The sequence below is a fragment of the Phaseolus vulgaris genome, chromosome 7, assembly GCF_000499845.2.
Source record: "Phaseolus vulgaris cultivar G19833 chromosome 7, P. vulgaris v2.0, whole genome shotgun sequence".
NCBI classification, from domain to species: domain Eukaryota; kingdom Viridiplantae; phylum Streptophyta; class Magnoliopsida; order Fabales; family Fabaceae; genus Phaseolus; species Phaseolus vulgaris.
The window spans coordinates 9,846,422-9,861,563 of NC_023753.2; the positions used below are offsets into that span (position 1 = coordinate 9,846,422).

A 15,142-nucleotide genomic window follows, 5' to 3' on the forward strand; every position below is an offset into this window, starting at 1 on the left:
TCTATTTTTTGTTATATATATAATGTGATATTGTGGTGTCTGGGCTATATGTTATTTGTCTTGTTTTAGGAAGAGACATGGAACTGATGCACAAGGGAACCCTTATAGGCATGTGTCACTTCACTCTTAGTTGTCATCTGCAACTATGTTTATCTTTTAATACAACACTTCGTCTTTTAGTTGCATGCACTTCATTCTAGTATATTTCTGTTTCTTATATATGCTTTTCATACTTTTATTTATTTATTTATTTATCTGCTTTATTATAAAGCAAAATATATGAAGCTTGTGGTGTTTGGATCCAATGTAATTCTAAAGAAAGAGACCTGTTATCTTTCACCAAACCTATTTTAAAATGTTTTATTTCCATGATATATATAGATAGGTTCATATAAAAAAAGATGGTTAACTACAAAACCAGAGATGTATGAGTATGATATGAAGAATCATGTGTACGATATGAATAAGGTGTATATAGAATAGGTTTGTCAAATGGATAGAATCTATAACAGTGGTTGATGTGATGGTCTGCAATAATCTATACAAAACTTGTTGACCATAATGCTTAATGGAAACAAAAGCTGAGATATCGAGTTCGTATGGTATCAGATTTTTTGTAACGGACATGCATATGTTCAAGTTCTGAATAGTTAGCAATTCAAATTCAAAATTACCTCTCTTATGTAAACAAGATTAATAATATCTGAATATAGTGTGTCATCTTTTCATGGATATAACGTGGAAAACTTCATAGACAACAAAAACACTCTACTTTATACAGTGTAATGTATTAAAACATGCACCAATATCAGACAGAAATAAAGGGTTATGACAGGAACCAAAATACTTATTCAATTTTCATTTTAATATGATGTCGAGTATTTTTTTTTTCCTTAGTTACATGGATAATGTAGTACTACTTTTTTTAATTCCTCTATTTATTTATTTGTTCTGTGCTGATAAAACAAAACTATTTTTTAATTTAGGGCTAAAACTTATCAACTATCTTTTTAAAGTATTTTTAATGATGTTCTTTTTTTATATTATATATGTGATAAGAAAACATTATGTATTGTTACTTTGAAAATGAAACAAACAGTTACTCCTGAGATAATAAGGAAATTTTAATTATATTTATTTTATTTTTAAAACATTCATTAAAAAAAACATATAGTCTAATATATTATCAGACAGTGTGTGTTTTTTACTATTTCCAGTGTGAAAGAAAAGTTTTCCAAAATTTTATCTCTGATATATATAAACATTCATTAAAAAACATATAGTCTAATATATTTTATTTTAAATATTTACAGTTTAATATTTTACTATTGATTGATCAAATATATATTATTTCTTATATGAAAACAATTTCTCTTTATAATTAATTTATAACATTAGGATATAGTTTCTCAAAGGACTATTCTGAGTGTAGTTGTAAATCTAGTTATCCGCTTCATGCAGATTGGACTGGTTTTTTTGAAATGATGATCACTACATAGAAATGCATTTTATAGGACCACCAAGATTTTCAACCTTTCTTTGTTCTTTGTTGAGATTTTTTGAATAATGAATGACCACTCTCTCAATCTTCTCTCTTGTAAGGCCCACAAACACAGGATCTCCAAAAACGAGGATAACGAAAAGCTGAGTTTCGATCTTTTATTATTTAAAAACTATGCTTTAACATTTATTGGACCTAGTTTATTTATTTTGGATGATTAACAATACTTTCAACTTTAATTATAATATATCTCTCTTCATTTTTCTTCTCTATTGACAAATTTTCGTTGTAGTTTTATTTCTTACATATTACATTATGTTTCTTTTTAAGTTCATATCAGCCTCTGGTTGTAGTTTTCTTCGACTGGTGAGGGTAGTTGATTTCTGTTGTGAAAAAGTTGATAATTTTGTTTGAAGTATAAGTTTAGGAAACATAATGATTTTTATATATTTTTTTATGTCTGTATGGTGTATGATGTAATGTTATATTTTGTTTGTTGTCGCTTTTGTTCTTCTTTTTTTTTTAAGGAATTCTTGATAATTTTTATTGGAAGTTTGACATAAGTTGGAGAGTGAGGTTTTATCTTTTTTTTTTTTTTTCTTTCTTAATTCTTTTATAAAGGTTGATCACCCTTTAAGTGGTCTTTATTTAATTATTGTTTTTTATTGATAAAAAATGTTGATAATTTTTGTTAAATATTATATTTTTGTTTATTTTGCTTTGAGACTTCAATCTAGCTCTTTGTATACGTGTTGGATATTTTTAATTTAATTAATTCACTATCAATAAAAAGAAGGATATGATGTTTTTCATTAATAGAAAGAAGGTTATGATGTTTTTGATTAATTTGATATTGATAGTATGTGACTTTTCATAATATGATGTTGTGCATGAGATTATGAGATACGCAATGAACGTTAGATTATTGTGTTGCATTTGTTGATGTTCATTGTGGGTAAATTCTTTTAATGCGACTGAAAAATTACTTTTCACAAAACATTCACCTACTTTTATAAAACAGTTTTGGACATAGCTCTTCAAAAAGAAGCGTGTATATAAAAAAAAGTCAATTTTGGATTTTTTTTAATTCGAAAGAGAAGATTTAAAAAAAGTAAGTGTTTAAAAAAAAATCAAACTTCTAAAAGAAAAAATGGAAAGGAATTGAGGTAAAATAACAATATTTTTTAACAAGGTTCAACAAAACAAAACATATGAGAAAAAAATATAAGAACAAAAAAGCAAAACGGGGTAAATTTTCATATAAAAAAAATAGGGAAGGAGCAATCAATGTAAATTGAAAGAAAAAATAGCAAAAGTTAAAAGTTAAATTCTAATTTATTTTTAAAATTTAAAGTTGAAATTCTAAGTTTTACATTGCACACTAAAAAAACAAAATTAAATAAAAACTAATTTTAGAGATAAAAAATAATTAATCGCTATATTAACTAAATTAGATATTATTTTAGATGATACTAAAAAAATTATTGGTTTCTAAATTAGTTTCTATTATTAATAAATAATTTTTAAATTGTTATCTAATTAGCTACAAAGGTTTTAACTACCAATTATTTAGATTCTAAATTTAGTAGCAAAAACTTTGGTATAATTAAATACCAATTTAGAAACTATTTATCAATAATAGAAACTAATTTAGAAATCAATAATTTTTTTAGTCTATAAAATGGTTTATAATGTAATCAATATAAAAACTAATTATTTTTTATCTCTAAAATTAATTTTTATTTAATAATTTTTTATTTTTTTATCAGTAAAATAAAATAATCAATAAAGATGAAGGATATCTCAACCTTTATATAAAAAAGAAATCTCCACCTAACTGAACGCAAGAAATCTACCATGGCATATTAACCCAATAGTCCTCAAATAGTCAAATATAGTCAAAACTGGTTACTCACAATTTAAAACATTTTAATTACAATATCAAAATTCAAAAGTTCCACAAATATGTGTAAGAAAACAGTTAGGTAAAGACAAAATTAAGTATGATAATACAAAAGTTGCACATGTATACAAAGATAATTATGTAATGAATCATGTGCATTTCCCAATCTTGGTGGAAATAGATGCCCATAAGGGTACCATATGTTCATTGTTCGAAGTCAAATTTCCAGCAAACATAATTACACTGTATATTTTGCACAAACCAAAATCTGTTTTAGGGAAACTTTTTTTATATGAAAAGCAGTGAGGTCAATGACCAAAATTGGCCCTTATATAACGTAGCAAACTCAGGAGCTAATCACGGCACTTAAATATAGGTATTTGCAAACTTATTCATTTTTCACAATGAATTAAATAATTGTGCTAGTCCCCTTTCAAAAATGTTAGATTGATTTCTTTATTAACAAAAAATAAATCAAATAAATAAAAATATTTAAAGAATGTCCCTTGTACTTATACAAAGCAAGTTAACATTATAAAGATTTTATGATATACTCTCTCAAAACAGTAAAATCTTTTAAAAAATAAAATAAAATTACTGTTTTTGGTTGTCTTTGGTTTTATGTGAAAGTTGGTGTCCCTCTTAATTTAATTTATTGTTTGAATGGAGTATTACAACCACCACTAAATACAAAATTGTCACTCAATAACATATTATATAAATATTGACAAAAAATAGTCATTATAAACTTTAATTAAAGGATTTGGCTGATATTTACTAAAAGATAGTTTGGTTGAGATTAATAGAGAAAATCAACAAATATCAATTGAAAATTAGTTGAGTTACATTAATGTATAAATAATCCTAATAATCTTAATGTTGGCTAAAAAAATCTTAACTTACATCAATGGAAGAATAGTTTTATTAACGAAGTTAAAAAAAACTTGGTTTATTATCAGCGAAACAATCTTATTAAAGTTATTTGAGAAATATTATTGACCTACTATAGTTAATAAAAATCCTGACTTACATCAATTAAAAATTATCTTAATTGACGTTAATAAAAGAATTGTATTTGACACTAATAAAAGAACAATATTAATTAAAAAATAATATTGGCTTGTATAGCGAAAGAGTAATCTTTGATCACCAAAATAATAATCATGATCAACTTTAATTTAAAAGTAAATCTAAATATGTTGTGTCGGGAACACCCCAACCTCATCTAAAGCCACAATACCTGATTTTAACCAAGCTGAAGAGAGAATATAGAAAAAAATGGACATGAAATTGATAAAAAAAAAGTAGTAAGAAGAATTTTAATTTTTTTAATTTTAAATAGTTAAATTACTCACATAAATTTATTGAAAATTATTTTTTTAAGTTTTTTAAAAATAAATGAAATAAATTATTCAACGGTAGTTATGAAAATAGGAAAAAAATTAAATGAAATATTTTCAAAGACTAAAATTACTTTTACCAATATTTAATAATAAAATCATAAATTAAAGCTTCAAAACAACGGTTGAAAACAAAAGTATTCACACAAATAACAATAAGAAACAAATCCCTAAAAAATGATTAAAATGAAACATCTCTCTCCGTAGTGTTCACTATAAACGCAGCTTAATGATTGATTATCATGCCTAAACAACGACTATATTTGTCAACAGTGCCATGCTTTATTGGATGTAGACATGCACGTTTTGCTAATAAGCCATGAGGCATGCAAGGGAACTTGCACAGTTTAAGATTGAATCAAACAAATTCTTTTATACCCACTATTAATTGAACAATATATTAATGCACTTTGAGCATAATGAAATGCCTTCTATGTTGTTCCAAATTTTCTCTTCGCTTATCACTTTGGGGTCGTGGATTATAAAACATTTTCATTTCAGATACAAACTGCCATCTAAACAAAAAGATATCACTATTGTGCAGCAACATAATAGCAGAACCATGCAGAAAGGATATCGAAGAACAACGGGTTACCAATTTCACCACCAAATGAATGAATACAATGAAAACATCGGGAATTCATTCCGAATTACATTCTGAAAACCCCTGAAGTACAACCAGCACAACCATCTATGCATAAAGATTGCTACAACAATACATAAATCTATGTTTCTATAAAATTTGAAAAGGAACCCTCCTGTTTGGAAAGAAAACCATTTGATTTCTAAGCCAAAAAACAATTGAGCCTTACTATAGTACAACATTTTTTCTATTCTATGAAAATATATAAGGATTAGTAGGATGAAATGAATGGTATTGTTTCTGACCTTTGGCCTGTTTGACTTATACTGAGCTCTAATCAAAATGCAGCACAGCCCTTGATGGGGCTTTTGCTTTCAAGACCATCTCTTCATACTCGTCGTCAGGGTTTGACAGAGCAACAATTGCCCCTCCAGCCCCTATTGAGGCTTCACTCTCATGTATAATGACTGTTCTTATGACAATATTTAGATCAAATGTCTGGTTGTAGGAAAAAAATCCAATACTGCCTGAGTATATACCCCGTGAACAACTTTCAATAGAATCAAGAAGTTCCATTGATCTCAACTTAGGTGCACCTGTCATTGAACCACCGGGAAATGCAGCTTTGACGCAGTCTACAGCACTAACATCTGACCGCTTCTTCCCACAAATTGTACTCACCATTGTGTGAACAGTTGCATATGATTCCACATCCATGAGACGCGGCACATGAACAGAACCAGGATCACATACACGACCAAGGTCATTCCTTAGAAGGTCAACAATCATCAGGTTTTCAGCCTGATCCTTTTCGCTGAAAGAGAAAGCAATTTAGTTCACCATAGACTTACCCAACTGAAAGTAAGCTAGACTACTTTCCTTCAACATGTTACAATTCTGGATATCAAGTATCTGTATCATTTTTGTGTTAGAAAAACCGGTTGCTAATTGGACCTCAAATTCTCCTGAACATCTAAAGTTTAGGTAACAGATTCATAATAAACATCACAACTAAATTTCCAACCAAACAGGAGTATAACACTTTTTAATGAGTTTTGATAGCTTTCAAACTATTAAAGCATTAACGACAAACAATGTCTTAAGAGAAGTAACTCCAAAATTTAAAATGAAGCTGTAGAAACATTTGTTGAGATAGTGATGTGTAAAACTAAATATAGGTCACCTGAATTGTAATTTTAATTTGAGTTGTTCATCTTCCTCTTTCGTAGCACCACGAGCTATTGTACCCTTGATGGGCTTAGCTTCTAGTGTATTCTTCCTATCCAACTGCAGGAACCTCTCGGGAGAAGAACAGCAAATACACAGGTCCTCCTTTGAAAAATTAAGCCAAGCAGCATATGGAGCTGGATTCCTTTCTCTCAAATGCAGATACAGGCCAAGAGAATTTAATTCCTTAATTGGTTTCCTCATCTGAGTTGTGAGGCATAACTCATAGCTTTCTCCATCTTTAATGTAGTTTAGACACTTCTTAACATCCTCAATGTACTGCTCTCTAGATTTTTCAGCAGCAAAACCAGGCTTACTTGAGGAAAGTGTTAAAGAATGAGAGTCATGTTTTCCCAAAGGCATTTTCACAGAGCCATCTAAGTTCAGAAGTTTCTCCTCTGTGTCGTCCAACCACTGTGTAACACTTGAACTTTCTTCGTGTATAGCCAATATGTAAACATCGTCATTTTTGTGGTCAATGACTACAAGATTATCAGCAAAGAAAAAACATGCATCTGGAGTTTTAGATTTGTGACAGTTAGATTTGACACCACATTCTACTTTGAGGTCATACCTGCAACATAAGAAACCGATTATGTGTCTAGTTACTAGTATTGGTTCATTGAAGAGATCATGCTGAAATTACAGGGTTTTAGATGGTTGAAGGAGGGAATTTAGAGGATAGATAATGAATACAGAACATAAACACTAACCTTTATTTGATTTGATACTAAATCATAATCTTAAATAAAGCTTGGGTTATTGTTTGGAGAAGAATTGAAATGATACTTGGTTATGAAAAAATATTTATACTCTTTGAAAGTTGGCGGTTCTTGGTGGATTAACGAAGAACTATATATAGTTTGCGGTAGAGATAAATCAGTATAAAAAACTCTTATGCTTACTGTTTTTCAAAAGGTTTTTGAAAATCAAACCTATAAAAAGATAACTTTCACATATTAAGAAATGAGGTGCTACCATGATACAGAACATAAAGCACGTGCTCTTTATTTGTATTAATACTAAACTATAGTCCTTATTAAATAAGGAAATAAATCAAAAGATAATAAAGAAATATTAAAATTAATTCTGAGAGATGATCTAAAATACTCTAAATTATTCTTATAGACTGGTAGAATCAATATAATAGATACTTTTCATATATTCTAGAATAAATTTACATAACAATACTATGCAAGTAAACATACTTAGCAAGAGGAAGCGTAACATCCAAAATATCAAAATGAGGATCCATAATATTTCAAACTCAAAATAAATGTAAACTGTCATATTATGACAATTAGAGATGCTGATAAAAAAAATGACAATTAGAGATAATTATATAACTGAATATAAGATTCAAACTAAGCATAAAATCAGAGAAACAAGGAAGGACAAGAAAGAGCAGCAATAATACCCACAAAGCAGAAGTAATAGCATAAAAAATAAAGATAAAATTAGGAGCAATTGTTTGACAGATGCTTAAGCGTTTAGGTATATTCAATATAGACATAATTGCTTATCATTCCCACCTACCCAATGTAACCAACATATCCACCGTGAAAGTCAAATGGTAGGCCTTCATATTCATTTTTATCATAACGATATGATAAAAGCTCCTGCAACATTATGAAGACAACATTTTTATGTGGGAGAAATGAATAAAAGGAAAAAATATTGAATATATTGTTAGGAAAATGAATATGATGTGTATCATGACTGGGAAGATCCAAGTAGTTGGGAAATCATTTAAGTATGCACCAACAAAATATACAAATGATGGAGGTTCAATACACACAAAAAATCAACTTTTCTGATATCTTAACCCTGTATACTTTATCGTAAATCCTACCTCATCCTCTTTCCTTTCTTAAATTCGTCCCTAATCAAAGCATAAATTATTCAAAGTGATACATGGCATTGCATTGGTCTAGATAACCAGGAATGGAGGATAAGGATCTTTTTTGTATTATCTTCTTTATTAGCATATGTGATGTTTAGAATAAATCATTTTGGATTAAAAAATCATAAGAGAAGTTCGGGGCAGCATAGCTTGGGAAGGATCTCCAAACTACAGAAATTATACGTAAGTATTAAGGATTAATTCTCTCTAAAGCTTGACCTGTTAAGTAGAAGGCCAGTAACTATTTTGTATCCAAAAAGTCCCTTCATGCAAAAAGCCTTTTAGGCTTGAAGCGTAGACATGACTAGGCCAGTTTTTACCTTGCGATATTTCAACTGAATAATGAAAAATGGGGATAACAAGAATAGAACTTCTGACAAAGGTTTGTATCATGTCGAGGACCAATTCTCCTAGAAACTTTAATTGTTAGGAAGAAGCCCAAGAACTATGTCTAAGTTTAACAATAAGGTGTATCCTTGTTGAGGAGTGTTATATGCAAGAATAAATCATCATAAGGCCAACACCTTTCAGTCTGTATGTACCTTGTTCAAAAAATCAAGAAAACCTTCTTTCAAAAATATCGTTTCCGTAGAACCTTGACAATCTTCCAATGACAAATAACCACCGCCTTTTGAACTCCCATCACTGGAAAAAGGTTAAATAGTGATAGAAATACTTATTATCATGTTCATGCATCAATAAAGAAACTAGTACAACTCAACTCTTAAAGCATACAACAGAACACTAGCAGACCACTTATTTTTAAGAAGCCCATTCACCAACCTCAAAAAAAAAAAAAAAAAAAAGAATGTAAAACAGAAAAAGAATTTAAGAAATTTAAGAAATTTAAGAAAAAAAACTAACAGTTGAGAGGATTGATTTCAAACCTTTGATGAGACAATCTGAACGTTAACTGCTTCCAAAGTGATCCGCCTTTTCCTCCCATAAATGAAAAGCGTGCTCTTCCCTAAATAGGAAGGGAAGAATAATAAATATTTCACAATTAGTAGCAAATAATGAAGCTTTTATCTCAATATGACGAGATGCTATATCGCTTGTTTATTATCGTTTGAAGATCCAAATGAAAACATTATGTATTGTGTATTATAAACATGAGATAATAAAATGTGTCTCTAAACTTGAAAACATTGGAATACCTTCTCTGTGGAGGAACTATCCAACCAAAAGGTGTTTTCAGTTTCATGTCCAAACAACTCACAAAATATACTTTCTGCTCCACCAACTTGACCAGCCAAGTGACCAAATTTCCTCCATTTCAACTTCAAACATGTATAACCAGTGGTTGCATGATGAGTATTTACCATGTTGGACATTTCTAAATGCTTCACCTCAGCTTTATTATATTCCAAATGTCTCTCTGCGTGAACTATTTTTTTTGAACTGATCCTCTGCATTGTTCTCTGCACTAATACTTCTGCTAACCTCTCTGTAGAGTCTATTACGCTTGAAAACTGCATGCATGCTAAAGAAAGTTTACTGCTCAGGTAAATTACACAGAACCTATTTATTTGAAGGTCAATGAAAATTGAAAACAAAATTATGGAGCATGTAAATAAAATGGCAATCAATCACAATATTTTTTATTTTGAAAGATGGGATTTAAGCTAATACGAAGAACAACTTGATTATCACATATAAATGTCATTTGAGTAACCTCTCCAAATTGAAATTCTTTCCGTAACTATTCAAAAGAAAACTAGGTATAAGATTAATTCCCCTTGTATATAATGATCGTATAGGGTTATGTATTTATAGATACTAAGCATACAAAATATATGGGCTAAACATAAGCATCTTTCATGTATTCACAACAAAGAGAATAAATTTTAATAACAAAGTTCTTCAGTTTACCATCAGAATATGCACGTTTTTCCTTGAAAGATGACTTAAATCTCAGCCAATAATCGTCTGTAATATCTCTAAAATTCTTGAATATTTGACTTCCGTAGCAGGTTGCAACACTTTCTGGATGAAACTGATGATCAAAATTGTTGAGTTGAACACATTTAACAAATAATGAATTAATATAAACGCAAAGGCAATCCTATAGGCAGATTATTTATGTATTAGACACCTGCACACCATAGTGTGGTCTTGTAGAATGCCGGATTCCCATAACAACTCTTGTACTTCTAGTATTTCCATAATCAAAACGGTTTGAACTTCCATTTCCTACTTTAGCTAAAAAGGGGTCAACGAAAATGCTTGGATCTGTTTGAGCTTCATGAGTGTTGGACTTGCCAAAATCTTTGGACCCAATAAATGGAAGTGTGCTAGTGGAAGAGGTCCATGCTATTGGAATGAGCTCTTTGGGAAGTGATATAGAATCTATAACCAGTGAATGATATCGAACCGCCTGAAATATGCCACGAACAATTATGACTATGATAGTAGATCAGATACTTTTAAAATTTTGACAAAAAAAAGAAGAAATTTAACAAGAAAAAATGGATAAAGAAACATTTGCAAGAGATCATTTAGCATTTTGTAACTTACGATGAAGGATTGTCACTGCATCAATCTCTTCGGATAATATCAATTAATTGTTCACTTGCAAAGCCATTTCTTCTAAATACAAATTACGATATGGACTACAAATCTAATAAAGGGCTTTTAGTTTGGAAAATGTTTTAGAATTGCTAGGAATGCCTCCCTCTTTTGATTAAATTGAATTGAACGCAGGTGATTTTGGGCAAATGGCAAAACACTTCAATAAAAAAATCATAGGAATTTCAGCCAACATTACAAAAGATGAATTTGAGGAATTAGAACGTGTAATATTTCAAGTATGTAGTGGTGAACAAACCTTGAAACCATAATTTCTACCAGAAGGTATATCATGAAAAAGCTGGCAGCCATTGTGCTCAACTTCACTGTAAAGTGCAAAGAGTTGGTTAAAAGAAAAGGTAAGGATAGATACGATAACTTTAAATGATACTTTTTAGGTATATTTATGTTCATGAATGTTGCAATTTCGTAATAAGTACTAGAAAAACAACAGATATGGTTTTGAAATGTTTAACCGTACCTCAAACGACCATGGATTGGTTCAGATGCATGGACTATTTGAGCTCCATGCACATATCCTAATGCCTATCAAATCATAGCTTAACCAATTAAGAACATACAAAAGGATGAATTACAACAGGTTTAGTTTAAGTCTAATATAATACTTGATAGCAGCCAAGACATGACAACAAAAGTTATGAGAGCCATTTATGAATAAGTTGATAGTCAACATAAGGCATTTATGAACAAGAGTTGGTCCACCATATTACCAAACCATTGACCAACATCAAGCATAATGCAGCGAGTACACTGTTTGCTTACTGCTGAAAATATCATCTTAACAGAGTATCATTTATCAATATATATAGGTAAAACTACAACTTTTTTCAAAATTAAAAAGAGTTTATCATCTTAATATTCTTTAACCCAATTATATGATCATCGAAATGCTGTTTTCTCCATTTTCTTCTTGATTCTGTTTCTAGCATAACAAATCGGTGAATGGAATAAGAATTTCTTGATCATCGAAATGCTGTTTTCTCCATTTTCTTCTTGATTCTATTTCTAGCATACAAATCTGTGAATGGGATAAAAATTTCATCCCGTTTTAAGTTAAAAATCATATTAACCAAATGCGTATTCCATTCCAATCTTTCCAAACTCCATTCCACCAAAAGACTTTGAATACTAATTTATCTTCAGAAGAAACAAGAAAAAGGGAAAACATTGTGACACAGACCCTATCCTAGTATGATTACATACTACAAAGGAAGGCTAAACAAAAGAAATAAAGGGATAAAACTGTTGTACGTTAACGCAAGATTGGAATTCAAGAACTCAAGTGAACTCTGCATTAGAACTTGGGCATGCTATTAACAGTACAAGTTGAAACCTTAAAAGTTACAAGATGTTCTAGAAATGAAGGAAGCATGGTCCATGTAAGGTTTGTGCAGAAAGAAAGCGAGTACAAGTAAACATAGGAGTAGGGGGAGAGAGGAGGCAACAATCTTGCTTAAAAGAAAAGAAAATACCTGGTGTCCTAGGCAAACACCCAGAATAGGAATATCCCAGCATTTAAGCAACAGCTGAAGACAAATGCCTGAACCACATAAGGAACCATTTCCAAAATTATTAAAGTAAAAAAAAAACTTCCACGCTTCACGACATAAAGATCAGGGTAACGTATCAAATTAAATAATATTATTAAATTTTGCAAACTAAATTAGGTGTCCTTTTAAAAAAAATATGATTAGACATCTATGAGTAGCCCAACAACAAGATCGGGGTAGGTTCCAAAACCAAATTAAATGAAGTGAGCTTAACTCAATCCCAAAAGAAGCTAATGGGAAAAGGACTGTCCTTACTAATAGTATTTTATCCATATTCCTAACTAAGATGGGACCTTTTAACACAAATATTGAAATCCGTAACAGAAGCAACTTAGTTTTCTGCTGCCTCTTTTGGAGCAATAAGTAAATGTAGTGAAATTATCAAATCTACAAGATCATCCAAGATTTCACCTATATCTTCCGGGCATGCTGGAGAACCAGGTCCAGGTGATATTACAATGTTATCAAAAGCATTTTCTTCATACAAGTAATGACAAAGTTCTTCCCACGTCCACTCGTCATTTTGGATCACCACAGGAGGGACTGGCAAAAATGATTAAACCAAACCAGCTGTTAAAAGGACATAAACACCTTACAAAACTTCTTCATCCAATGACTGGCCATTATAGCTGTATTTGGAAGGCACCAAGTTAAAACCACATTATAGTGAACAGAGAGCTTTATCAAATCAAGATGACCAAACTGAACTCTACATTTCTAGTACCACGTATATAAAAAAAAATGAGCATAATAAATTTACTCCAACATGTTGCCTAATGCATTTGTTCTAAGACCTCAAAAGCTAGTACTCTTCTCAATTGATTGCTATATATAACATGCAATAATGAGCAACTCAAATTGACAAGCAGGTTTACTTACTGCATTTCAACACATGATAACTTTTTTACAAATTATTTGCAGTTCAATATTGAAGAAGTTAATTTTAGGACTAGAATTTATTTTAAAGAGTCTTTATTTAGAAAAAGGCACTTCCCTGTGAGATTTTACTACTACACTAGCAAATCAACATTTTCCAAATTGTCTTCTACACACATCCACATCAAAGTGAAAAAGATAGAACTTACCTCCATTAATAACAGAAAGTTCCTGGTATATATTGTAAGTGTAACTGTCATAGTTGTCAATCAACAATGTCCTCACAAAATCTGCCTTTTGTAGAGGCACCTGCAGCCTTCTCTTTCTTTCATACGACTCCTCTTTGTGGCTATGCATCAATTGGCAAGAAACCGCTGCGCTCACGTTCCTTCCATCACGATTAGAAACTCCCACATCACCACCTTTCTTAATAAAACAAGAAACCCTTAACGATGCTCTGGACAGAAGAAAGTTCCCATTCGCGTATTGCATGGATTCACTCGCAGGACATGTGAGCTCGGAAGAAAACAAACGCAAAGACGACGAATTCATGTTTTGCTAGGAAAAGTGCCCAGACACCTTCTGCAGACAAAGAGGCATAAAATTAATTACTAATCATGTGGTAGTAGTTAATTATATGCAAACAAAAATCCTCCCGAAACGCATTTGAAACGCGGAAAACAAAAACGTAAGGTTTCAACGATCACCAGTGATTCTGAGAGTGATTGTGTGATTCCTCTAGTGATCAGTGGCATCAAGAAAAGTTAGATCTGAAAGAACAAGAGTTACCAATTAGCAAATTGGATAGAAAAAAATGGCATGAGCAGAGAAAGAAGGAGACAGAGGCAGCACGTGTAAGCTTGCGTGTATATTGCTTTGATTTTGAGAAAAAGGAGTTGCGAATTCAGAGATAAGAAGAGGTGGAAATTGGAATGAGATGGCGGGAGAAGAAGGAGAAGAAAAATGGTGTTAGTGCCGGATTCGGAGCGGGTGGTGGAGATGGAGTTTGTTAGTGCTTCATAAGGTGTAGTATATATATATAATATATGAAAAGATTTCTCCAAACCCAAAAACACATATCCTTCATAATCATTTATAATAATATAATAATATTTTAAATTAAATATAATTAAAATATTAATTGAATCCTTATTCAAAAAAAAATTAAGATTAAAAGAATTTATATTTATTAATTAAAAATATATAGTTTAATTTTGTGTATACATGTATATGTTATTTTGTCTCACCATCTTACTTATTTACCTTTAACATGTTAAAAATAAGAAATTTTTATAGTTGATAATGATTGTTACTTTTTGTCTTACATTAACTATGTCACTATTTAGATAACAACTATATTTTTCCTTAATATTATTTTACATTAACAATAATAGTTTAATTTTTTTATGTTAATAGATTGATATGTATGTTATCTTATTTGTCTAAGAAGATAAATGACTATCATTATCAATTATAAAATCTCATATTTTTAATGAAAAAAATATAAAAAAGAATTAATTAAAAAATATAAATTTTTGAATATTTAATAAAATAAATTTTTAAGTAAAGATTATAAAGTATCTACTTTATGAGGACTTGAAATTTAATTA

The 15,142-nt window shown here is 30.2% G+C and overlaps 1 protein-coding gene across 1 annotated transcript; it reads right to left on the bottom strand.

Moving 5' to 3' along the window:
• Positions 1-5,380: 5,380 nt before the first annotated feature.
• LOC137827887 (aminodeoxychorismate synthase, chloroplastic) lies at positions 5,381-14,543 on the bottom strand. Its single transcript, XM_068634246.1, is given in 16 exon segments — positions 5,381-6,201; positions 6,571-7,188; positions 8,151-8,233; positions 9,060-9,162; positions 9,405-9,484; positions 9,675-9,896; positions 9,898-9,989; positions 10,390-10,513; positions 10,613-10,894; positions 11,345-11,411; positions 11,567-11,631; positions 12,579-12,646; positions 13,068-13,199; positions 13,742-14,114; positions 14,240-14,302; positions 14,385-14,543. Coding segments are annotated over 14 exon segments (2,760 nt in total). The 5' UTR covers positions 14,085-14,114; positions 14,240-14,302; positions 14,385-14,543; the 3' UTR covers positions 5,381-5,720.
• Between the last annotated feature and the right edge of the window lie 599 nt (positions 14,544-15,142).